The sequence below is a fragment of the Stylophora pistillata genome, chromosome 8 (assembly GCF_964205215.1).
Source record: "Stylophora pistillata chromosome 8, jaStyPist1.2, whole genome shotgun sequence".
Taxonomy (NCBI): Eukaryota; Metazoa; Cnidaria; class Anthozoa; order Scleractinia; family Pocilloporidae; genus Stylophora; species Stylophora pistillata.
In genome coordinates, this window is record NC_142526.1 from 4833915 (window position 1) to 4860000 (window position 26086).

Sequence of the window (26086 nt, forward strand, 5' to 3'; positions counted from 1 at the left end):
GGAAAATTGCAGACTGACCCCAAAGGCATTGCAGAAACTCTAAACAATCACTTTTCAAGCATCGGTAAGAGCCTTGCAAAGGCCTTTCGTGGTTTAAAACCGACTCAGTACGATGCAGTTCCTACCTTATCGTTCTCTCTCAAGTATGTGACGTCAGCCTTTGTTGAAAAGCAGCTGCGCCTAATGAAAACCAATAAAGCGGTAGGACTAGACAACATCAGTGCACGTTTACTCCGTGATGCAGCAAATGTACTTGCTTCACCTCTGAGGGATATCATAAACCTCTCTTTTGAGAAGGGTCAATTCCCATCATCTTGGAAATGTGCGAAAGTGACTGCTCTTTTCAAAGAAGGTGATAAGTCCGATAAAGATAACTATCGTCCCATTTCTATCCTGCCCACGGTCAGTAAAGTAATTGAGAGAGCTGTTCATTCTCAACTTTACGGCTACCTCGACTCCAACAATCTGCTTGCTGTGAATCAGTTTGGCTTTAGACGTGCAAGATCTACCGCTTTAGCTCTAACGCAGTTTACCGATGAAGTGCTAAGTAATATGGATAAAGGTTTAGTAAATGGTGTAGTTTTTATTGATCTGAAGAAAGCCTTCGACACCGTTGACCATGTCATTTTACTCGGGAAGCTCAAATCTCTAGGATTACGCAGCAAGAATCTTGAGTGGTTCCATTCCTACTTATCCTCTCGTTACCAGAAGACTGTGATTGGTCAAGCCTCTTCTCCTGCGCGGAAGGTTTCCGTTGGTGTTCCTCAGGGGTCTATTCTCGGTCCATTACTATTTGCCATTTACATCAACGATCTACCCAAGGTCCTTCGGAACACTACGGTCACCTTATTCGCTGATGACACTGCTATCTACTGCTCTTCTCAATCAGCCCGTGACCTACAGACTATGTTGAATCAGGATCTGGACAGGCTAGCTCAGTGGCTCTACGAGCATAAACTTACACTAAATATCTCGAAGTCTAAATTCATGCTCATTGGCGGTCCAAGGAAACTTAACACCTTAGAAGAATTCACATTAACAATCAAGGAGAAGGAGTTAGACAGAGTCAATTCGTTCAAGTATCTGGGCGTAATTATCAATGAGAATCTGACTTGGACTGATCACGTGGATTACATTAAGACCAAAGTGTCTCAGAGGCTTGGCGTTTTACAGAGAATAAAACATCTTATGCCAAGAAATACAAGGGAACTCTTTGTAAAAGCCATGGTGCTGCCAATCCTTGATTATGCTGATGTGACTTGGGGGGATAAATCCAACACCACTCTGATGAACAAGATCCAATTACTCCAGAATAAAGCAGCTAAATTAATTTTAGATATGCCAAAGCATTCATCAGCAACAGAAGCTCTTGATCTACTTGGTTGGGATACATTGGAAAAAAGACGAAGATCTCATCGTCTATTTTTGGTTTTTAAGTCCTTGAATGGACTAATTGATTGGAATTTTAATTTAATCATTTTAAAGACATGCATGATTATAACACTCGTTTTAATAACAACATTTGTAAACCACAATCAAAGCGTACATGGGGTCAGCATCGGTTTGTTTGTCATGCAGTAGATGACTGGAACGCTCTCCCAGACGGCATTAGGAACATTTCCGATTTTTCAGTTTTTAGACGTCTTGTTAAAAACATGTAGTCTCTTCTATTGATTATGCCCTTTTATCCTTTTCTTGATAACCATATTTATATTTTCTGTTATCCTTACGTTAGATTTATGCAGGGCCTCACTGAAAACCACACTTTGTGACGTGGGCTCCCTGTCAAAAGATCTTACTTATTATTATTATTAAAACAAAATTGGACAATTGGAGGGTCCGTGGGCCACCCGTGTGAAAATGTGACACGGGTGCGTGGCCTGTCCTTACTTGGTAAATGCCTCATTGTGAAATGTTTGGGTATTTCTCATCTCACAATTCCTAACACCTACATTCCCACGATTAAGAGTGGTATCTTCAATTTTATCTGGAATGACAAACAAGACAAAATAAAAAGGGATGTTATGTACCTAGATTATTTCCAATGGTGGTTTACGTGCTCAGAACATCGAAATCCTTTTTAAGTCTTCAAATCTAGCTTGGATCTCAAGACTTTTGACAGTCGATCTTCACTTGCCTGAGGCCTGGAAATCAATCCCGAATCACTTAATTGAAAAGTTTGGCGATCTCAACTTTCTCCTTCACTGTAATTATGACAATAAGGTTTTGGCGAAATCCGGCCTTCCACCTTTTCACAGGCAAATCCTGATGAATTTTCGTGAACTAAAGACCCTCTACAGACCCAACTACTTGTCAGATCTTCTTTTGTTTAACAACGAGGAGATTAAAATCGATGGCAATTCAATATTCTACTTAAATTGGTCAGAAAAGGCGGTCTTATCAATTAAGGATTTTCTCGATTGCAATGGAAAATTTTTATCATTTCAAACATTCCAACAAAGATATAACATGAAATGTAATTTTTTAAATTTTCTTCAAGTTCTTTCAGCGATACCAAAATATCTACTTGAGAAGGCGAGAACCGCACCTCCCATCGACAAACATAATTTCTTAGGCAGCACTTCCTACAAAATCTCTGACTCCATTGTCATAGATTTAACGAAAATGAATTGCAAAGATTACTACTGGCTGTACGGTAATGCGACCAAAATCGAACCCACTGGTCAAAAGAAATGGCCAAAAGATCTTAACCTGGATAATTTTAACTGAACCTAGCCTTCACTCAGATAAGCAAAACATGCAAAGAAAATAAACCTATAGAATTTAACTACAAATTACTCCATAGAATAATAGTCACCAGGAAAGAGCTATATGCCTATGCAATCGAAACACATGTCTTTACTATAATGAATCCTAAAAGCAAAGCTTTATAATGCCAAAGAGTTAAAGAGGACGCATCGATTCTCTGTGACTCTAAGTTTCGCGCCTAAGCTCTTTCTGTTTGACGAGCGCTTAGGCGCCCAACTCAGAGTCACAGAAAATCGATGCGTCCTCTTTAATTCTTTAACTTATGTATACTTAGCTCTACTACCACAGCATTGAGCACTTTATGCCAAGGTAGACTCTACCCCCACATTTATTTATATATTATCTACTAAATATAGACACCTTTTCTTTTCCATTAACAGAGTAAAGTATAATAGCTGGTTTCAAAATTTCCGAAGTCTTTGATTCACCTTCGAACAATAACAAAAGAGGTGTTGTTCCTTTAATGTGCAATATACATGCATCGTCCGTCACCATTTTAAAAGGAAATTAAAGGTATGTGTATAGATGGATATAAACGTTTTTGTATCAGCTAGCTATGACTATAAAGTCATCTTCAATACTTCATCTACTTTTCTAAGGCGAGAAAATTCAATCGGTCGCTATTTTCTCGGCTGTGAACGATGGCTTTAATTTCTACAGTTTTAGACAACTCCCCATCAGAACTCAGCAAATGAAATTTCATTCCAAAGTTATCGATTTACTTAATCTCTCCAATAACAGTTGTAATTCTGTTTGTAGCAGCTCTTGGTCCAGCCTCTAGAAAACTGAATCATTTGAAACGTTTGGTTAATTACTACTTTTGACGACATATTTGTGGTTGATATTAGAAAGGTCAACCAGCGAAAGAACAACAAGCTTTATTTCATGCGATCACTGGAGGAACAGAAGAATGGGAAGAAAGGATAAAAAATACTTCTTTTTTATAGGAAAACCATTCTTAGACCACCTAGAGGAACAGTGCGAAGGATGGTTTCAGAGATTTCTCTTCCAACAACAAGAACAACAATGTGCTTCATTTTTCCCTCACCAAAACTACAGTTACTTTTTTCTAAGCACTATAAAATAATGAATGAAAATAAAGGGGAACTGACAGCCCGAAATAACCCTGTATCGCATAAAATAAAGCTAGCCTTGTTGTTCTTGTTTTTCTGGCGTATGCCAGGTTGCCAGTTAATCATATCATTTTGCCCTTTATGGTCGGTAGTTGAGACCGATAAGAGCTTAAAATGTAAGTATCTCATTACACTCAATAAAATTAGGTAAATGAAGTTTAGAAGAAAAGTAGGAGACAAAGTAAAAAATGCTACAAACACAGATATAATGAGCTAACAACGGGTAACTTCCTTCTTTCCTTCTAGATCATTTACAATTCCCTCCCTTACTATAAATAAATTTCTAGTCCACTACACTCAGCACAATCATTTAATAATACACCACAGAGTAAGTTTACATACCGCTGTGCTGCTGATCAAGGTTCTCTACAGTCACACAAACGTGACCCTCCATGCTGACAGGGTGATCGGTATAGTTATCAACGTTTACTTCTGAAATAAAGCGTAATTAGAAAGATACTACATTAAAACTGCTGTATACAATGCAACATCAAATTACAAATAGCTCGAGGGTGCGTTCCTTTTGGAGGATCCGGGTCAGAGTTTTTCTTTTAATCTGTAGCGTTCCTTTACATTGGGTCCATTGTCATATCATTGATCTATTTAATCCACTCAAAACAGGGATTCATAACGTCGCTGATCTGAGGATCTGAAAACGGATCATTGGGTGATCTCGGATTAAAAAAACTGATCTGGATCAATCTTCCGGAAAGAATGCACCATTTTGCACTATTTTGACGACATATTTCTTGTTGATGTGAGAGAGATCAACCAGCAAAAGAACAACAAGCTTTATTTCATGCGATCATTGAAGGAACAGAAGAATGGGAAGAAAGGATCGATTCTCCCTAAAGAGTGCACCATTAGATAAGTTCAAAATCTCCGCCGAAACATACCAGTTGACCTTGTTGAGAGAGGAGTTAGTCCAGCACTAGACGGGCCAGTCATGAAGTTGCCTCTTTTGTTGTTATCCGCAAAGTATTTGCTTGTTCCTGCAGGTGGTAAAACTGACGATTCCCCAATCGCTTGTTGATCAGACTCATCTAAAGAAATATATAGAGCAGTTAGGTACTTTTGATCACACATTAAATCTAACAAATTTTTAGTAATTAAAACACTATTTTTGAAAAGGGTTGCAAAATGAGTTAACTCGTTTGTCAAAGCACTACTTGACTCACAAGGGAAGGATACTTATACAGTGCAAAGCGAGATCCCAAATGTGGAAAATGTCGTAGGAACGAAATTGCCACTGTTGCGCCTATCAGCAATGTATTCGCTTGTTGCTGATAAGAGTGTCAATTCCCTCAGCGCTGGTTGATCAGGTTCATCTAAGCAATATCTAGTACAGTTAGCCATTTTGGTCACGCACTGAATCTAACGAATGTTTTGTAATTAAAACACTACTTTGGAAATGGGTCGAAAAATGACTCAACTCGTTTCACATAGCATTACTTAGCTCACAAGAGAAAAATGTTAATCAGTGCAAAGATCCGTAGTGTCGAAAATGTCGCAGGAAGGAAATTAAGTAGGTTCTTGTCTCTGATTTCTTAATACGAGTTGATCATATTAGCCATTTATATCACAAAAATAGTTTAACAGCAGACTTCATGACCAGCAAAGTTACTTTTACAAAATAATACTTTTATCTCAACCTGTTATTTCCAAATTGTTCCGAGTTTCTAAAGATGAATATCCCAGCGGCTGAGGCACAAAACTGTTGCTTTCAACACCTATGGTCCTTGATCCCCATATGTGGGTCAAACGTAGTCTAAGGCTTGTCCCTGCTTTGGCGACGTTCAAAAGTTTCAGGCTGGTTTCCTTAATTTCTGTTTGTTTTGAGAGGCTCAATTGTCCATCTAACTCAATCTGCAAATATTCCAGAGCCTTGCTGATTTTGTCTTTCTCCGTAGAATACAGAGTAACTCTTAGGTTCGAAGATTCTCCGTCAGTTTCACTTTTGAATAATACTGGAAATGAAGCGATGGGAGCATTTTCAACAACCTTTCTGCATGGCTCAGGAAGGATGATTATTGCTTCAAATGCTCCAAGTGCGAGAAGTTGTCCACCGATGTGAACACGTGCAGTAGCCTCAAGTTGCAAGTTTTCATCACACCTCTTGATCATCCCAAAGAGCTGAGAAAACATGTCTTTCGACATATCGTACTTTATGCCATCTTTTGTCTGGTAATTTATCGAGTTAGTTGGGTTTTTTAGTTCAAATCGCACAAGGTGTGATGGATCAAACTTAGCGAACTTCAACAAACTTACTGCAACATTGTGGAAATCACGGGAGAAGCTCCCCTCAAAAGCTACAGGGTTTGACATAATGTCTCCGAGAAGGTAGGAAAAAAATTCCAATCTTTTGTACAATCTACGTCCTTCAGTACATTGAAAGAACTTTTCCAGAAAAGACAACATTTCAATCATCATGGCGCATCTTCTCCAGCGTTGTATCTGTGATTCTCTTTGTCGGTCATCGTTATTGGCTCGACACAGAATCTCGAGAATATGGCACACCTCATTCCAAAGTTTGAAAATATTCTTATCATGAGCAGCATCTCGAATGCCTGAGGTAATTTTTTGGAGCGTTTCCCCCTCCTCCACTCCTTGCAATCCACTCGGTATTCGTTGAATTTTCTCCTCTCGGAAGATTTCTTTAATGGCTTGGATGAGCTCAGAAACGATGCATAGGAAACTACTTGTAATGAATCCATTCTCTTGAGAGGAGAACATGAGCGTGCAGGTTTTTCCAAAGCTCTCTGGTAGTCGCTTTTTCATCACAAGAACGGAGGCAAAATTCTCCGTTTGAATCGCTAATTCCATCTCTCCTTTGGAGGTTTCGTTCTCAATACAGCAGTCTCTTAAAACTGCGCTGCAAAGCTTCTTAACTTCAAGACCAAAATATGTCATTAGGTCAGAGTTCTGATTTCGTAAACCTGTGATTTTGAATGCCAACTCTCTTAAGTGTTCGATGTGCATTTGTCCTCTCTCTTTCACCTTGTATTCTAAAATTGATTTGGAGAAATAAGGTGACTATTACAAAATAGCTATTATGATTCTTATCTGTAGTCCTGTCTTCCCCGACGGTTGACTCAAGTAGTACTACTGAGCAACACTAGAAATGACCAACATTAAAATGAGCAAGGAGAGTAAGCTTTTGCACTTTGCAATAATATCAGAAAATATTTGGACTGTCTTAATGGTCAGCCGGGTATGGAATATCTGGCGTTCTTCTCCGTTTCCGAAATCGGTATACGTGTAAAAAAAAAATACCTTTTTTTTCCAACTGACAATCTTGCTTTTTCGCAAAAAAATCAAACAGAACGTGGATGAAAAGATGGAGCATCAACGTGTGTCGTTGTAAACAACCTCCTAGTCGCACTCAGACCATGCTTACAAGTTTAAACATAGTAGGAGAAAAGAGGTTTACCTTCAGGTTCTAAGTCCTCAAGGGCTTTTTTCAGATCATTCGGATTTGCTGCATCCCTATGCTTTTCCCTCCAGTGTATTAATGTAAGCTCCAGTTGTTCTGCCTCGCTTTGCCAACATGCAACAACTTGATGCTGAGTTTCTGCGGGTAATTCAAGCTTTTGAGCGATGGCCTTCACGTTAAAAATTGCTCTCTCCACAGCAAGAACGTGTCTCACATAGCCACGCAGATCTGCAATAAATGATTTGTTTCACAAAATAAGTACGTTCATTTAACCTTATGCAATTTTGGTATGAGATCATGCGAAAATTGTATTACCCAAAGACTTATTGTGGTATGACTACCATTCGAATAACTCGAATGGCAGAAGCTCACCTTCTTGGCAAAACTTGCTCTCCCGAACGTGTCCATGCTCGCCTTTCACAAGGATCTTTCCACAAACAATTTTTGAATTCGTGTTAGAAGCTTGTAAAGATAATTGGATCGCATGTCCAGTATTCCACCAAACAGGTGAGTCCACCACAACTTCAAAGCATTCTTTCTGGTTGTTTACCAGTTTGTAATCCTCGCCGAGTTGAATTGATATTATTAAGGTTTCGTTGTTGTAAATGCAGACGTTTCCCTGTGCATTTGTGGAGTTAGTAGGAAGCTCTTCAAATCCATCTTTTTTAAGCCGCATTATGGCAGAATCATCATGATCTCTGTAGTATTCCTCCTGGTAGGTGTCTTGGCTCATGAACACAAGGGCAAGTTCATCAAAGGCTCTTTGCTGCTGATTAGTTTTGAGGAGGACTGACAAGTTATAGTTGAAGGGCATAAGGTTCAGCCGGGTTACAATTTTTTTGGTGTTTACCACTGTTAAAACCTTTAGAGTTTTAAAGAATGAAAACTGGCTGATCCTAACTTCTAGTTTCTGCGTTTGCAAATCAAATCTGGAATCACCAGTGACGTCCTCCCAATGTATCATTTGGTTTTGACCGGTTCGAGTTCCATGTAAAACGAGGAGATCACCGTCTGACTCCACTCTTTTGCTGTTTAATGTAACCCTCAGAGTGACAGATTTTTCGAACTTCTGGCCGTTTGGTTGACAGTTGATGATGGGAGCAACAAATGACACATCGTTGTGGAGATCACATCGAGCTATCAGGTAACAGTATCTGTGAGGTTCTTCCAAGGTAAGTTGGATTCTGACAGGATCTTTCACGGCTCCAGGAGGACAGATCAAGTTAACGCCTTTTACGCTCAGTGATGCTCCTTTATCGGTTACGATTTTTGATGCCGTGGTATCTTTGCTGTCTTCAGCTACAAAAAAAATAAATAAAATGCAACAGGTCACTTTTCAGACTTAAACGTAACAACATAAGAAGGAATATATATTTTAAAATAGAAAAAAGGTCCATCTGCTAGAAAACAAAATTTGAAAGCGGATCGTATCATGTTGCGGCATTCGAAGTTGCCGAAGTTGCATCATTTTTCATCATTATACGGGGGAGCAACGGCCATCGAGGCGTATTTTAAACTTTTCGTTTTTATGGAGAAAGCAAAGCGCTATAGAACTTTTTGATAAAATATTTGAAAAAGGTTCATCGAAAGCGTCGTTTCGGAAAAATGAAATGTATTACGAACTTCGTAATTCATTTCATTAAAATTTTTCAACCGTCGGCGGATTCTCGATATTTATGGTCAGTGACTTTTAAACATTTGCGCCGTTAAAGATCTATTGACTCTCTGTATATTTGTTTGATTAGGCGTGTAAAAGTGTTGTTCATAATTCGCTTGTTTCACTTGCATGGCAACAAAGTCAAACAAAGTCTGGTGATCGATCGATGGCCAATCGTGTTTGCAAAGCACCCGCGGATTTTTACCCTGTAGAGTATGAAATACCATAATAATCTTTGAGTAGTTAAAGAGCCATTGAGTCTAAATATATTTGTTTGATTACGCTTGTAGAAGTGTTTCTCATTATTCACTTGTTGTACTCGCATAGCAACAAAGTCAAACCAAGTCTAGCTGATCTGTTGATCGATAGATGACCCATCGTGTTTGAAAACTACGCGCTAAACCACTACGTATTGCTTAATCGAGCTACTGGATAGAGTGATGATTTCTCTATTATTTTACCGTAAGGCGCTGTAAACGATACCTTAGAAAAAATCATTTGCTTTCAAAATAATTTCGTTTCTTCAATATTTAATCAGGATATTTCTCTTGTGGACTGCCTCGTTTCATAATACTACAACGAACTTCAAATCAAGCCCTCTTTGTTCTTCCGATATATCGGCGATGTATCGGATGAACAAAATGCGACATTCGGCGATAATAGCTCGCATTACTTTTGCACAGTACTGTAGTGATATTGTGGATGATTTCACAGCAAAAAGAAAAAGTCAAGCATACGCATGGAACTTGAATAATCGCAATTATGGACGTAGTTATTTCGATACCCGGAGGAACCCTTCTAGAGGAGGATAGCCAGCGAAGGCATCTAATGGCATTATAAAAATTATGCTATTTATCATGAAGGATGGCACCTTGAGGATACGCAACAGGATTTCTAGAGCACGCATCTCCCATCATTTCATCAAGCCCATGACCCTACCCAGATATCACTGCGTACACACCATCATGATTCACTATTTATGAGCTGTTCACATTTTTTTCAAGCCTATGTTTGACGCTCAAAAGTAATGATAGAGGATTGAAAAGGTTCTTCCACTAAATTTTCTTGGTCCAATGCAAGAATCCTTGCCTTACTCTTTCAACTGTGTATGAATTTTGAGAAGAATGCAAAATTTATGTCGCCTGAGACCACGCCCGTCATCACGTTAAGGATACGGTAGACCTTCGCGGGTGTCCTTCGCCAAAACATTGTTACCACGCTATTTAAAACGTAACCACCATAAACTATATATCAATGAAAAGGTTATGAAATGCACTTTCCAGAAAAAACTGTTCGTTTTTGCTTGGTCAAATCGTATATCGATTAGGGCGAGAAAAGTGGAAAAGAACGGTGTTTCTTTGAGCGAATTAATCGAGTATCAAATCTAACCGCACAACTAGAACTTATGCACAATTTCGCTCTTAAGGGGTAGGTCAAAAAACGGCTTTTTCGATATTCCTATTAGTTGCTTTACAATCCTTCTGTCAAGTTTGGTTATCAAACTTTTACCGACACGCGCTAAGTAGGAGACCATTGCGGGAGACCAATTTCAAAAAACGATCAAGCCCCGAGCGGTATTTTTAGATTGCTGTCTTGGGAGCCTTTGGACCAAATTTCAAGTCGATCCGTAAAGGTTTCATGCCTTATTAATCAGTCCAAAGACACACTCGCGTAAAAGCGTATATTGTAGAGGGTTTTATTCGCTTCCAAAGTTCCCTTTCACGCCGAAACATTTGTTCCTCAAACAATCCATCTTTTTCCAACAGTTCTTCCTTTATCCGTCGATAAGCTCGAAGCAGAACTTCAGCTTCTTCGCAGTTCTTAGCTTACCTGAAGTAACCAGATTTCTTTAAAAAAAAAAAAAAAGAAGGAAATATGAAGCTTCGCACAAGTAAACTGTGTATTAAGGAGAGGGAAAGTGTGGTAGAAAAGAAAAAGTATCGCAAAAATTACTTTTCAGTTGCTTTTATTTGCATGGTTCAGGTCTAACGCGCCTTTCAGATCTCTCACCGTCGTCTGAAACCGTCGATTGTCTCAAACTAAAGCTTCCTCCAGACTTCAAAGTTAAAAACCACCTTATATAGCGGGATTAAACGCAACGCAAGAAGGTTCCGCATTCATGTGATGGTTGCTAATTGATAGGTACAACTTTTTAAAGGCAATGGTCCCACACCGGGGTTCTAGTAACAGTTAGAACCACCATTATAACCATTAACAAAACAGAACCTACCAAATCTTTAGCTTTCATTTGAATGGAGACACGCTGGCGTTTTATTCGCAGACTTAAAAGTTAGAATATCCGTGATCAGCTTAATGAACCACATGAATGTTTACACCTTCTTGTTCTAGGCAACAATGCTTCAACTCTGTGACCCTAGAGAGAGACTGGCATTTGATTTCTCCTTACAATATCGCCACTGAATCACACATGAAGGTATAACCTTTTAAGGCAATGGTCCCACACTGGAGTTTTAGTAACAGTTAGAACCACCATTATAACCATCTGCATAACAAAACCTACCACATCTTTAGCTTTCATTTGAATGGAGACACGCCAGCGTTTTATCCACAGACGTAATCAAAGAAAACTGTAAATAAGTCGTGGATACATTGGGTTTGAATGAGTTTTGAAGATAATTAAATTCCAATGGGTAACTCCCGGATACAGTTGAAACTACTTGGTATTACTTTGAACTGCGCGTGCTGGGGTGATGTTGGGTGAATTGCCAGAATTCACATTTTAGCTATCGGTGAGTACAAAATACAAACTGCAAACCCGGTGCGGAATGCAGACTAGGTACAAAATGCAGACTGCAGACTGCAGATTGGGTACAGAATGCAGACTGGAAATTTTGAAGACTGTTTTTTTGTCTGATACATGATAACATATGTCATCTTACAACTTACCGAGTGTCACGCAATCGCCTTTTAGCAATCACTTTCATGATCATTTGCATTATTTTGGAGTATTCCTTGCCCGTTTCCTCGCATATTTTGTTTTTAACAAAGTGACCACTGAGTTTGGTTTTTATAGAACGGCCACAATCGTTCTCAAATAGAATTTCAAGCCTTCGTACATTCTTCTCACTTCGTGCGCGAGATGTCAGTATTGAAAAAAAAAAAGAGAGCTTTTGTATGTGGTAAGAACTCTTCACCTTTTAAACGAGGGGGACATGGGGGTTTACGGTATTACGGTATTGGGCTTTTTTTCATGCGGTATTTCGGTAATTTAAATTTTAACGTACGGTATTGCGGTATCGTCTAGCCTTGCGGTATTTCATGACGGTATTCGGTGAAATATGATTGTTTACGGTATTGCGGTAGAGTTTTTTGCGCTTTCCTTTCGATACAATACGCAAAACAAAACACACAGTAAGACATAAAGGTCAATAAAAGTTAATATTTAGAAGTCTTTAGACATAATGGTAAATTATTACACCATTTGCGGGTCATTTTGTGACAGTTAACAATGAGTCAATACTCGTGGTCTTAAAATAAGTGAGGAGAATTTGCTACCATTCTATAATCAAGAAATGGATAGATATTCTAGTCTTCTCGGATAAGGACGAATGAACCGTAGGCCCCGTCTCCTGCAGAGTTAGGAGTAGGTGACGTTAATTTCCCACGCACGAGATTACTGTGTGGTGGATGTCCTCCCATGGGTGGGATGGGTGGGTATTGGCCCTGAAAAGCCCCTAAGGGGAGTGGTCAATTAACCTATGTATGTATGTAGGTAGGTAGGTAGGTAGGTAAGTAGGTATTCTTGTTGCATCCAATGACAATGGTACTCTACCAGAATTCCTGCACCAGAGAGAGTGTGTCGCATTAGACAACCCCCAAGGCCACCGAAACAGTGGATACCCCAACAGCAGAAGATGATACAGCAGATGAAGAATTGGTGGATGAGTTCGATCCCAGCAGTGATGAGGTAATTGAGGAAACTACTTATGAAAGTGCGCCAGTACTTCAAGAAACTCTTCAAGGGGAAATCGGAAGAGCAGCAAACTTCCTCCTTGGTGCACGATCTCGATTTGGCAGAGTTATTCCATTTAATAATCGTTTATTGAACTGAAAGACGGTTGCATTTGTCCGATGCTGCTACGGATAGACTGGCCTACACTTGACCGGAAATTGGGCGATATGCGTGATGACGTGTTTTGACTACCACTACCACTACTACCAGAATCCTTTACGATTTTCCTGTTTTGTGCAAGTTAGAGCGTTAAATTTGTTATATAACGCTTTGGAATTAACAAATTTGATATGAAAGGGAAAACTAAATGTATTCAAGTAGTAGTAGTAGTTGTAGACGGTTCACAGTCCCCTATTTTTCCGTAAGACCATCGAGATCGAGTGCTTTGCGTTACTGGTGGCCATCTTGGTTTCATATGTACCGAGGCAGCAGGTGTCGGAGATTTTAAGAGGTAACGCAAAGTCTTCCATCCCGACGGTCTCACGGAAAAATAGGGAACTGTGAACAGTCTAAACCGGTTGTAGTAATAATGACGCCATCATGCAAATGCCCTTTAGAAAACCGTTTTAAGGTAAGAGAATTGTTATTCACTATCAGGACTGTATTAGGGATCACACCTCTCTTCATGTTTTCCGTTTTGTACATTCCTACCAAAAGGTTGACCGAATGAAGTTTACTTTTCAGTGAAAATTTGCGAACTACCAAACTATTAAAAAAAAAACATATTTGAGCATAAATGACGGAGATGATTAAACGCGCTAGATGGAAGCAACCATAAGTATGTGGAACCGATTGTAAATGTAATTAAAATATGCGGTATCGGTATTTGCCATTTTTTCGCACGGTATTGCGGTATTGGGTACCCTCCAATGTCCCTTAAACCGATATGTGTATATTTTCCTTTTGTTGACAAAAATGTGGACTTAGACCAAAACTGTTCCTTCGACTTGATATATTTTTAACGTTAGAGCTTGTATCATTTTTTGTCTTAATCAGGGTATCGATTTATCAATTTTTGTCTTAAACAGGATATCTTTTCTTAGAAGATAAACAGAAAAATTTTTACAAGCTCTAATCTTTCATTTTTTGTCTTAATCAGGGTATCACTTTATCAATTTTTGTCTCAAACAGGATATCTTTTCTTAGAAGAAAAACAGCAAAATTTTTACAAGCTCTAATCTTTCATTTTTTGTCTTAATCAGGGTATCGATTTATCAATTTTTGTCTCAAACAGGATATCTTTTCTTAGAAGATAAACAGCAAAATTTTTACAAGCTCCAATTTCAATTCATATGAAATTCCGTTGATTTTGGCATTGATACCACGCACATTAAATGTCTTTACTCTCAAAAATCGGAATTCTGTCTTAAACAGGGTAGGAAAATCAGCGATATTTGTCTTAAACAGGGTCAGGGTATGAGGGGCCGCGCCACACCTCCCCACCCAGGAATATATCGAGCACCCCCTCCCGGGGTTCCAGGCAACAATGCCTCAACTCTTTCACGCTTAAGGGAGACTAGCAGCTAATTTTTCCTTACAATATCACCACTAAATCACACGTGAAGATCACGGGAATAAAGGGAATGATCCCCAACTAAAGAAGCTCTTGATTGCTACACAAATTCTTCTAGTCAGGACCCTAGGAGAAGTACAGACAACAGTATGGAGAACTTCTACAATCTAAAACTAACCTTTCCTTTTCTGGGCAGCCTCTTCCTCTACTTCCACCCTCTTCAGTTTACTCTCTGCTTCCGTTGCCTCCTTGCCCTGCCGCCTATCACGCAGCACTCCCTCGGTCCTCTTCATTTTCTCTTCCTGTGGTATTTGACTGTGCTTCTCTAAAGGTCCTACAACCTCCTGCCCCCAAAGCTCCCGCTCACGACGAAACATTTCAACCTCAAACAATTTCTCTCTTTCCAACAGTTCTTCCTGTTTCCGTCGATAAGCTTGAAGCAGAACGTTAGCTTCTTCGTATGCAGTTCTTAGCTTAGCTGAAATAACTGAAGTAACAAGATTTCTTTAAAAAAGGGAAATAGGAAGCTTCGCACAAGTATACTGAGTATGAAAGAGAGGAAAAGTGCGGTCGATAAGTAAAAAGTATCACAAAAATTACTTTTCAGTTTCTTTCATTCGCATAGTCCAGGTCTACCGCGCCTTTCAGATCTCTCACTCTCGTCTGAAACCATTGATTGTCTCAAACTTAATCTTCACCCAGACTTCAAAGTTAAAACCACCTTGTACAGCGGTATTAAACCCATCGCATGAAGGTTCCGCATCCATGTGGTTGTTGCTAATTGATAAGTATAACTTTTTAAAGGCAATGGTCCTAACAGTTGGAACAACCATTATAACCATCAGCATAACAAAACCTACGACGTCTTTAGCTTTCATTTGAAAGGAGACGCGCCAACGTTTTATTCACAGACTTACAAGTTAGAACCTTCTTTATTAGCTTAATGAATACCACATGAATGTTTACGCCTTCTTGTTCCAGGCAACAATGCCACAACTCTTTAGCCCTTAAGGGAGACTAGCAGCAAATTGTTCCTTACAATATAACCACTAAATCACACGTGAAGATCACGGGAATAAAGGGAATGATCCCCAACCAAAAAAGCTCTTGATTCCTGCAAACATTCTTCTAGTCAGGACCCTAGGAAAAGTAAAAAGAACAGTATGGAGAACTTCTAAAATCTAAAACTAACCTTTCTTGTTCTGGGTGGCCTCTTCCTCTAATTCCACCCTCTTCAGTTTACTCTCTGCTTCCGTTGCCTCCTCGTCCTGCCGCTTATCACGCAGCACTCCCTCGGTCCTCTTCATTTTCTCTTCCCGTAGTATTTGACTCTGCTTCTCTAAAGGTCCTACAACCTCCTGCCTCCAAAGCTCCCGCTCACGACGAAACATTTCAACCTCAAACAATTTCTCTCTTTCCAACAGTTCTTCCTGTTTTTGTTGATAAGCTTGAAGCAGAACGTTAGCTTCTTCGTATGCAGTTCTTAGCTTAGCTGAAATAACTGAAGTAACAAGATTTCTTTAAAAAAAGGGAAATAGGAAGCTTCGCACAAGTATACTGAGTATTAAAGAGAGGAAAAGTGCGGTCGATAAGTAAAAAGTATCACAAAAATTATTTTTCAGTTTCTTTCATTTGCATAGTCCAGGTCTACCGCGCCTTTCAGATCTCTCACTCTCGTCTGAAACCATTGATTGTCTCAAACTTAATCTTCACCCAGACTTCAAAGTTAAAACCACCTTGTACAGCGGTATTAAACCCATCGCATGAAGGTTCCGCATCCATGTGGTTGTTGCTGATTGATAAGTATAACTTTTTAAAGGCAATAGTCCCAACAGTTGGAACAACCATTATAACCATCAGCATAACAAAACCTACGACGTCTTTAGCTTTCATTTGAATGCAGACGCGCCAACGTTTTATTCACAGACTTACAAGTTAGGACCTTCTTTATTGGCTTAATGAATACCACCTGAATGTTTACGCCTTCTTGTTCCAGGCAACAATGCCTCAACTCTTTAGCCCTTAAGGGAGACTAGCAGCTAATTGTTCCTTACAATATCACCACTAAATCACACGTGAAGATCACGGGAATAAAGGGAATGATTCCCAACCAAAAAAGCTCTTGATTCCTGCAAACATTCTTCTAGTCAGGACCCTGGGAAAAGTACAAAGAACAGTATGGAGAACTTCTAAAATCTAAAACTAACCTCTCTTGTTCTGGGTGGCCTCTTCCTCTACTTCCACCCTCTTCAGTTTACTCTCTGCTTCCGTTGCCTCCTCGCCCTGCCGTCTACCACGCAGCACTCCCTCGGTCCTCTTCAATTCCTCTTCCTGTAAAATTTGACTAGGCTTCTCTAAAGGTCCTACAACCTCCTTCCTCCAAAGCTCCCTCTCGAGCCGAAACATTTCATCCTCAAACAATCTCTCTGTTTCCAACAGCTCTTCCTGTTTCCGTCTGTAAGCTTGAAGCAGAACTCTATCTTTTTCGTCTGCAGTTCTTAGCTCAGCTGAAATAAATAAAGTAACCAGACTTTTCAAAAAAAAAAGAGCTGTGAAGCTTCGCACAAGTATACTGTGTATTAAGGAGAGAAAAAGTGCGGTCGATAAGTAAAAAGTATCACAAAAATTTACTTTTCAGTTGCTTTCATTTCCATGGTCTAGGCCTACCGCGCCTTTGAGATCTCTCACCGCCGTCTGAAACCATTGATTGTCTCAAACTAAAGCTTCATCCAGACTTCAAAGTAAAAACCACTTTCTACAGTAGGATTAAACGCATCGCATAAGGGTTCCACATTTTTGTGGTTGTCGCTAAATTGATAAGTATAACTTTTTAAAGGTAATGGTCCCACATCAGAGTTTTAGTAACAGTCGGAACCATCATTATAACCATCAGCATGACGAAACCTGCCACATCTTTAGCTTTCATTTGAATGAAGACAAGATAGCGTTTTATTCACAGACTTACAAGTTAGAACCTTCTTTATTAGCTTAATGAATACCACATGAATGTTTGCTCGTTCTTGTTCCAGGCAACAGTACTTCAACTCTTTAACCCTTAAGAGTGACTAGCATCTAGTTTCTCCTTACAATATCACCACTGAATCATACATTAAGGTCAGGAGAATTAAGGAAATGATCAACAGGTAACGAAGCTCTTGATTCTTAAACAGATTCTCCTAGTCAGCACCCTAGAAGAAGTACAGAGAACAGTATGGAAAACTAAAATCTAAAACTAACCTTTCTTAGTCTGAGCAGCCTGTTCTTCTACTTCCAGCCTCTTCAGTTTACTCTCTGCCTCCTTTAACAACTCGCTCTGCCACCAATCACGCAGTGCTCCCTCGTTCCTTTTCGACTCCCCTTCTTCCAGTATTTGACGACGCTTCTCTGAAGCTTCCAGGACCTTCCACCTCATAAGTTCCAACTGACGCTGAAACGTTTCTCTCGCAACGAACCTTTTTTGTTTCCACAGTCCTTGTTTCCGTCGATAAGCTTGAAACAGAACTTTAGCTTCTTCGTATGCAGTTCTTAGCGTAGCTGAAATAACCGAAGTAACCAGATTTCTTTAAAAAAGGGAAATAGGAAGCTTCGCACAAGTATACTGAGTATTAAAGAGAGGAAAAGTGCGGTCGATAAGTAAAAAGTATCACAAAAATTACTTTTCAGTTTCTTTCATTTGCATGGTCCAGGTCTACCGCGCCTTTGAGATCTCTCACCGCCATCTGAAACCTGTGATTGTCTCAAACTAAAGCTTCACCCAGACTTCAAAGTTAAAACCACCTTGTACACAGGTTTTCAAAACCCATCACATGAAGTTTCCGCATCCATGTGGTTATTGATCATTGATAAGTATAACTTTTTAAAGACAATGGTTCCACACCGAGGTTTTAGTAACAGTTTCCGGAACCACCATTATAACAATCAGAATAACAAAACCTACCACATCTTTCGCCTTCATTTGAATGGAGACGCGCCAACGTTTTATTCCCAAACTTACAAGTTAGAACCTTCTTTATTGGTTTAATGAATACCACATTACTGTTTACACTTTCTTGTTCCAGGCAACAATGCCTGAACTCTTTAACCCTTTAAGAGAGACTTGCAGCTAATTTTTCCTTACAATATCACCACTGAATCACATATGAAGATCCCGAAAATAAACTAAGGGAATGATCCCAAACTAAAGAAGCTCTTGATTGCTACACAAATTCTTCTAGTCAGGACCCTAGGAGAAGTACAGAGAACAGTATCTAGAACTTCTAAAATCTGAAACTAACCTTTCTTGTTCTGGGCAGCCTGTTCCTCTACTTCCAGCCTCTTCAGTTTACTCTCTGCTTCCTTTGCCTCCTCGCCCTGCAGCTTATCACGCAGCACTCCCTTGGTCCTCTTCATTTCCTCTTCCTGTAGTATTTGTGTGCGCTTCTCTAAATCTCTTTCGACCTCCTTACAACAAAGCTCCCGCTCACGCCAAAACATTATTTCCTCAAACATTTTCTCTCTTTCCAACATTTTTTCCTGACTCCGTAGATAAGTTTGAAACAGAACTTCAGCTTCTTCGTATGCAATTCTTAGCTCAGCTGAAATAACTAAAGTAACCAGATTTTTACAAAAAAAAAAAGAGCTATGAAGCTTCGCACAAGTATACTGAGTATTAAGGAGAGAAAAAGTGCGGTCGATAAGTAAAAAGTATCACAAAAATTACTTTTCAGTTGCTTTCATTTGCATGGTCCAGGTCTACTGCGCCTTTGAGATCTCTCCCCTCCGTCTGAAACCGTTGATTGTCTCAAACTAAAGCTTCCCCCAGACTTCAAAGTTAAAACCACCTTCTACAGTAGGATTAAACGCATCGTATAAAGGTTCCACATTTTTGTGGTTGTCGCTAAATTGATAAGTATAACTTTTTAAAGGTAATGGTCCCACATCAGAGTTTTAGTAACAGTAGGAACCATCATTATAACCATCAGCATGACGAAACCTGCCACATCTTTAGCTTTCATTTGAATAGGACACGCTAGCGTTTTATTCACAAACTTACAAGTTAGAACCTTCTTTATTAGCTTAATGAATACCACATGAATGTTTGCTCGTTCTTGTTCCAGGCAAAAGAGTGACTAGCATGTAGTTTCCCCTTACAATATCACCACTGAATCATACATTAAGGTCAGGAGAATTAAGGAAATGATCAACAAGTAAAGAAGCTCTTGATTATTAAACAAATTCTCCTGGTCAGCACCCTAGAAGAAGTACAGAGAACAGTATGGAAAACTTCTAAAATCTAAAACTAACCTTGGAAGGTGTAGTCTGATCGTCCGGGTGAGTGTAGTCCTGAGAAGGACTGTTGTCGGTGGCAGTGACTGACGTTTCGACAACCTGTGCGGAAGTCATCATCAGAGTCAAGTGAGTGATTGTTGTCAGTAGAATGTTCTTATTCCAGTTCGTGTGAAATGATCGGTTGGTTTTGCCGTGATGTTATTGGCTGTAAGACTCAAGTGACGTAAGTCGTTCGTGATTGGTCTGTTTCGGTCTGTCGGTAAAGCTAGGTTGTTCTTTTTCGGTCGTTTGTGATGTTTATGTCGTGAATGAGTCGTTTGTATGGGGCGGGTAGTTGTTGACATCTGTTTAGGGGAGTCTGTTCTAAGTTAGTAAACCAGCTTTCCAGAGTCAGTCGTTGAAAATAATCAGTGCTGTAGGTTAGGCATTGCGCAGAGTCCCAGTCAATGTTGTGGTTGGTAAGTCGATGGTGTTCAGCAATGTGATTGCTGACATCACCTTTCCTCGTCGCCCGTCTGTGTTCAGTCAGTCTTGTTGTGAGGTTTCTGCCAGTCTCACCGATGTAGGAGGCTTGGCAGTCGGAACAATTGATCTTGTAAATCGTTCCCTGTCTGTTCCTCGGTTCGTCTTTGTCTTTAACGTTGGTTAGTAACTGACGTAGTGTGGTGATGGGTTTGTGGGCGACGCGGATATTGAAGGGTAGTAAGATGCGCGAGATGTTTTCAGACATACCTTTTATGTACGGTATGGTTGCTGTAGTCGTAGGGGTTGCGGTGTCGTTTGTTTCGGTAGTGGTAGTGGGTCGGTGAGTGTTTCGTCGGATGAAGTCGTTGTTGTAGTTGTTCTTCGTAAAAACACGGTGAAGGTATTTGTTCTCGTCGGATAAGCTGTCTGTCGAGTCACATACTAGTTGTGCGCGTCGTGTTAGAGTTCTGATAGTTGTGGCTTTGTGTGATGTAGGGTTGTAGGATGACTCGTCTAGTAATCTGTCGGTGTGTGTCGGTTTCCTGTAAACTGTCGTTCGTAACTGTAAACTGTCGTTCCTAACCTTTCTTAGTCTGAGCAGCCTGTTCTTCTACTTCCAGCCTCTTCAGTTTACCCTCTGCTTCCTTTAACACCTCGCTCTGCTGCCTATAACGCAGTGCTCCCTCGTTCCATTTCAACTCCTCTTCTTCCAGTATTTGACGAGGCTTCTCTGAAGCTTCCGGAACCTTCCACCTCTGAAACTCCCACTCACGTCGAAACGTTTCTCTCGCAACGAACCTTTGTTGTTTCCACAGTCCTTCTTGTTTCCGTCGATAAGCTTGAAGCAGAACTTTAGCTTCTTCGTATGCAGTTCTTAGCTTAGCTGAAATAACTGAAGTAACCAGATTTCTTTAAAAATGGGAAATAGGAAGCTTCGCACAAGTATACTGAGTATTAAAGAGAGGAAAAGTGCGGTCGATAAGTAAAAACTATCACAAAAATTACTTTTCAGTTACTTTCATTTGGATGATCCAGGTCTACCGTGCCTTTGAGATCTCTCACCGCCGTCTGAAACCGTTGATTGTCTCAAACTAAAGCTTCACCCAGACTTCAAAGTTAAAACCACCTTGTACACAGGTTTAAAAACCCATCGCATGAAGTTTCCGCATCCATGTGGTTGTTGCTAATTGATAAGTATACCTTATTATAGGAAATTAACAATGCATGTAATTAACGCGAATTTCAAAAATTCGCGTTAATTTTATGTATCTTAAATTACCTCATTGTTAATTAAAATGACGTTAATTAAAAGCATCGTTATTTAAAGACACCTTTATTATAAGCAAAGCCAAAATTCCTCTACGTCACCGTCAGAGTCGGTTGACGCATCATCCTTTAATATTAAGTTCAAAATGTCCTTAGATTCATCAGTGTAGCGATCGTCTTCTCTGAGGGGATAACTCACTTCTTCAACTTTCTTGCGCAAAATGTCTATCGCATTTTTGTCATCTCATTTCATTTCTTATGTTTTTTACCGGAAATAGAGAGCAAATTTTGTTGTTGGCCGTTGTTGTTTTCTAACGAAATGAGTGCGAAAAATATTAAATTCACGCCTTAATTATGCAACATACCGCACGGAAATTCGCGTTAATTAAATGTATGTAAGCATAGCTTTTGGAAAATTCGCGTTAATTTTATGACGCGTAAATTTTCTTCGCGTTATTAACATGCTTCGTTATATTCCTATAATAAGGTAACTTTTTAAAGACAATGGTCCCACACCGGTGTTTTAGTGACAGTTGGAACCACCATAACACAACCTACGACATCTTTAGCTTTCATTTGAATGGAGACACGCCAACGTTTTATTCCCAGACTTACAAGTTAGAACCTTCTTTATTAGTTTAATGAATACCAAATGAATGTTTCCACCTTCTTGTTCCAGGCAACAGTACTTGAACTCTTTAGCCCTCAAGAGTGACTAGCAACTGATTTCTCCTTGCAATAACGCCTGACGTGGTCGTGCCTGTTTACTGGGAATTGTGGGGGGGGGGGGGGTGGGTGGGTTCTGGCCTTCTCATTGTTAACGCATGATTCACTGTAATTGGCTAAAGCTGTAGTGATGTCCCTGCCTTAGATAATAAGGCGAAGCTAAATAAATAAAAACCTCACCACTGAATCGCACATAAAGGTCACGAGAATAAAGGGAATGATCAACAACTAAAGAAGCTCTTGATTGCTACACAAATTCTTCTAGTCAGGACCCTAGAAGAAGTACAGAGAACAGTATGGAGAACTTCTAAAATCTAAAACTAACCTTCCTTAGTCAGGGCAGCCTGTTCCTCTACTTCCAGCGTTTTCAGTTTACTCTCTGCTTCCTTTACCTCCCCGTCCTGCCGCCTATGACGCAGGACTCCCTCGATCCTCTCCAATTCCTCTTCTTGCAGTATTTGACACAGCTGCTCTTCAGCTTCCGCGATCTTCTGCCCCCAATGCTCCCACTCACGCTGAAACGTTTCTTTCTCAGCCAATCTTTTTTTTTCCAACAGTTCTTCCTCTTTACATTGATAATCTTGAAGCAGAACTTCGTCCGCAGTTCTTAGCTTAGCTAAAATAATTGAAGTAACCAGATTCACAAAAATTACTTCTCAGTTTTCATTTGCATGGTCCAGGTCTACCACGCCTTTGAGACCTTTCACCGCCGTCTGAAACCCTTGATTGTCTCAAACTAAAGCTTCACCTTTCACTTCAAAGTGAAAACCACCTTGTACAGTAGGATTTTGAAGCTGAACCCTAAGAGTGACTAGCCTATAAATTCTCCTCACAATATTAAGCATTAAAGTCTTGAGAATAAAGGAAATGATCACTAATTGAAGAAGCTCTTGATTGTTAAACAAATTCCCTTGTCAGCATCTCAGAAAATGTAGGGGAAACAGTATGAGGAATATACTTACTGATATTTGGGTGCAAAGGGTTAAGTGCTTAAATTCTGCGCCATACTTGCACGCAATAGCTACTTGTGTTACGAGACTTCTCCCGCATTTCTTACACAAGCGACAGAAACTAGAAATGTGTCAATTCGCTATACCTTCACTTTGACTTCCGTCAGAAGGTTTGACAGGTTCTGCCAGTTTTTCCCATTTTTTACCGCTGCCTTTCTTCGCAGGCTCATCGTCTGAAATGCCACTAACATATACACATGCACATATGCGTATACATACACATATGCATATACATATACATACATACACACATACATATACATACACATACACATACATAAACATATACATACATATAGACAGACATACGCATGTACATAGACATACACAAACATATATACACACATGAATAAAGGCTGATAGTTTCTAAAGAAACTGTTTGGGGCTGCGTCGGTGGGAGTAACGAAATAATTTGGATATATTCAACAAAGTTGAAGTGGTAAATTGGCCACCGTAACGATTACAAAAGCTGACGTTTCGAGCGTTAGCCCTTCGTCGGAGCGAATAGAGGAATTGTGGGTTGTGTGTGCTTTTAAAGGCAGAAAATGGAGCTACGTGATTGGTGGGAACATGGCAACGAGAATAACACGAATAAATTAGTGGAATGAAAAGCGTTCGTTGATTCGAAATCCCACAGGTATCAACGAACGCTTTTCATTCCATTAATTTATTCGTGTTTTTCTCGTTGCCATGTTCCCACCAATAACGTAGCTCTATTTTCTGCCTTTAAAAGCACACACAACCCACAATTCCTCTATTCGCTCCGACGAAGGGCTAACGCTCGAAACGTCAGCTTTTATAATCGTAACGGTGGCCAATTTACCATTTCAACTTTGTTGATATATTCAAATTATATATATGCACAGATACATGCATAGACACATAGACATGCACATACACATTCACATTCACATACGCATACACATATGATACACACAGATACACATACACATATGATACACCCACATATACATATTCATACACATACACATGATACACATATACATACACATGCACATGATACACATACACATATACATACACATACACATACACATACACATATGATACAAATACACATACATATACACATATGTGCCAGATACCAGTAAGGATGTACATTAACATCATTTGTGTCGCTTCCATTTTTTCTGCATCTAAAACACACACAACCCAAAGTTTCTCTCTTTGCTCTGACGAAAGGCTATCGGTCGAAACGTCAGCTTTTGAGAGTCTTTTTGGTGGCTAATTTACATTCTCAACTCATTGGATAAAAACCAAGTTATCTTATTACACCTCATCTATCGTTTCTCTAGAAACTTACCCTGTTTAACCCTGAGATTTGTTGCCCCTTCCTTGTTTAGCTTGCCCTCGGCTTCTTTGGTTGTTTTGATCACTTGCATAGCTTGATATCGATCCTGGCCCTCCAGTATCTAAGGAAAGTTCAAAGTTTCGAAGTCCACGAGTTAAACAAATTTTTGTTTTAGACTTTATCCACTTTGTATTAGTTCCCACCTTCCTACTTTTTTGTTAAACTTTGCACGGCGGCGCGATAAAGTCGTCCGTATACCTAGCCACGCTGGCCGTAGTTATTCTTTATTGTGTTCACGATGGAATTGCCAGTAAACGACGAGGGAAATGTTTGAAAAGAGGAAGAACCAGAGTCAGACAAAATATTTATGACGATAGCAGGTCTATGTTACATGCGGACAGTACACCGGTAAGATCTGTGCAGCAAAGGTTGAAGAAAGGTTCTGTCATTTGCTTTTACCACCGAAACGAAGCGTTTATATTTGAAACAATTTGAGACATCTCACAGTAAAATATCATATGACCAAGATTTAATAGTTCTCCAAATAAATTCCTGCTTTCATTTATCTTACGTATTGGAGTAGTAAGGAATTTAACCTTTTTTTCTCACTTTCCGCAAGACACCCGCTGGTAAATCCGTATTATTGTTTTCAAACGCTCGTCCGTCCATGACAGCTTTTTCCGAAACGGCTAACGTCAACCCGTCTGCCCCACACACAATCAGCTCTCACTACGGTTTCTATGGCTACCAATTTTGACCCCATTTAAACTAAAAAAATTCTGTCATCATTGATATCAAGTAAAAAGTGTGATTATAAGTTTGCGTGACCCACCACCACCAACGTATCCGTTATTATTACCTCGTTACGCGATAAAGGATGTCTGCAAACTGGACATTCTGGAGAACGACTGTTGAGAAGAGGAAGTCGGTACAAAGTCAAAACAGAATTCTTATTCATCGTGTAAGTTACTTCCTTTGAGAATATTCCTCGATGCACAACCTATCACCTGTGACGCTTCATTCTGAGGGCTACACTGAATAAATCAAACATCGCAAACAAATTCTGAATACTAAATACAAACTATTTAAAATAGACTCAAATTGAAATGGTCTAAATGTGACGCTGTAATCCTACTTCTAACAAATCGATAACCCACCTCAATTCAGTAGTGCCGAAATAACTGAGTAAATTATTCGGTTTGCATATGAATCGATCGGGCCGTATACAAAACTTGGAGCGATGTACAACTGATATTTGAAAAGTTCAACTAACAATCAGTTGGTAACGCTATCAAGCAATTAATTGTCGCAAAAGAGAATAATGAAGAGTCCCTTAGACAGAAATTGACTGATAGCATCATGCTGGATTCAAACGAGCAAAACCTTGTACGTTATAACCAAAACTGGCTTCAGCGCCCTTGTACGGCCGTTACCTCAACCCGAAACATCTCCCTAGGCAGAATTCACAAAGTCTGTGACCACATCTGCCGATCCGTATGGGATCCTTCATTGTTAGCCCACACACAGCACATTTAAACTCCTCAGGAACTTCACTTGTTGA

At 39.7% G+C, this 26086-nt stretch overlaps 1 protein-coding gene across 5 annotated transcripts in view; it reads right to left on the bottom strand.

Annotated features, from left to right (window-relative positions):
• Positions 1-1445: 1445 nt before the first annotated feature.
• The window catches only part of LOC111327147 (uncharacterized), a 24718-nt gene continuing 77 nt past the window's right edge, over positions 1446-26086 (bottom strand). Inside the window, exons 1-17 of one of the 5 annotated variants that reach the window (XM_088731770.1) lie at positions 25959-26086; positions 25385-25433; positions 24538-24646; positions 22529-22819; positions 20795-21103; positions 19762-19845; positions 18753-19061; positions 17716-18012; positions 16686-16985; positions 15671-15970; positions 14657-14965; positions 7708-8634; positions 7333-7563; positions 5555-6907; positions 4799-4945; positions 4245-4334; positions 1446-3554 (exon numbers count right to left, since the gene is read on the bottom strand). The exon at positions 25959-26086 is cut by the window's right edge and continues 77 nt beyond it. In XM_088731770.1, the coding sequence (XP_088587896.1) occupies positions 3547-3554; positions 4245-4334; positions 4799-4945; positions 5555-6907; positions 7333-7563; positions 7708-8634; positions 14657-14965; positions 15671-15970; positions 16686-16985; positions 17716-18012; positions 18753-19061; positions 19762-19845; positions 20795-21103; positions 22529-22819; positions 24538-24646; positions 25385-25433; positions 25959-26086 (5241 nt within the window). In that variant the 3' untranslated portion in view covers positions 1446-3546. Of the gene's footprint in view, positions 3555-4244; positions 4335-4798; positions 4946-5554; positions 6908-7332; positions 7564-7707; positions 8635-14656; positions 14966-15670; positions 15980-16685; positions 16986-17715; positions 18013-18752; positions 19062-19761; positions 19846-20794; positions 21104-22528; positions 22820-24537; positions 24647-25384; positions 25434-25958 lie in introns of all 5 variants that reach the window. The other 4 variants (XM_088731769.1, XM_088731771.1, XM_088731772.1 and 1 more) reach the window with 4 other exon arrangements.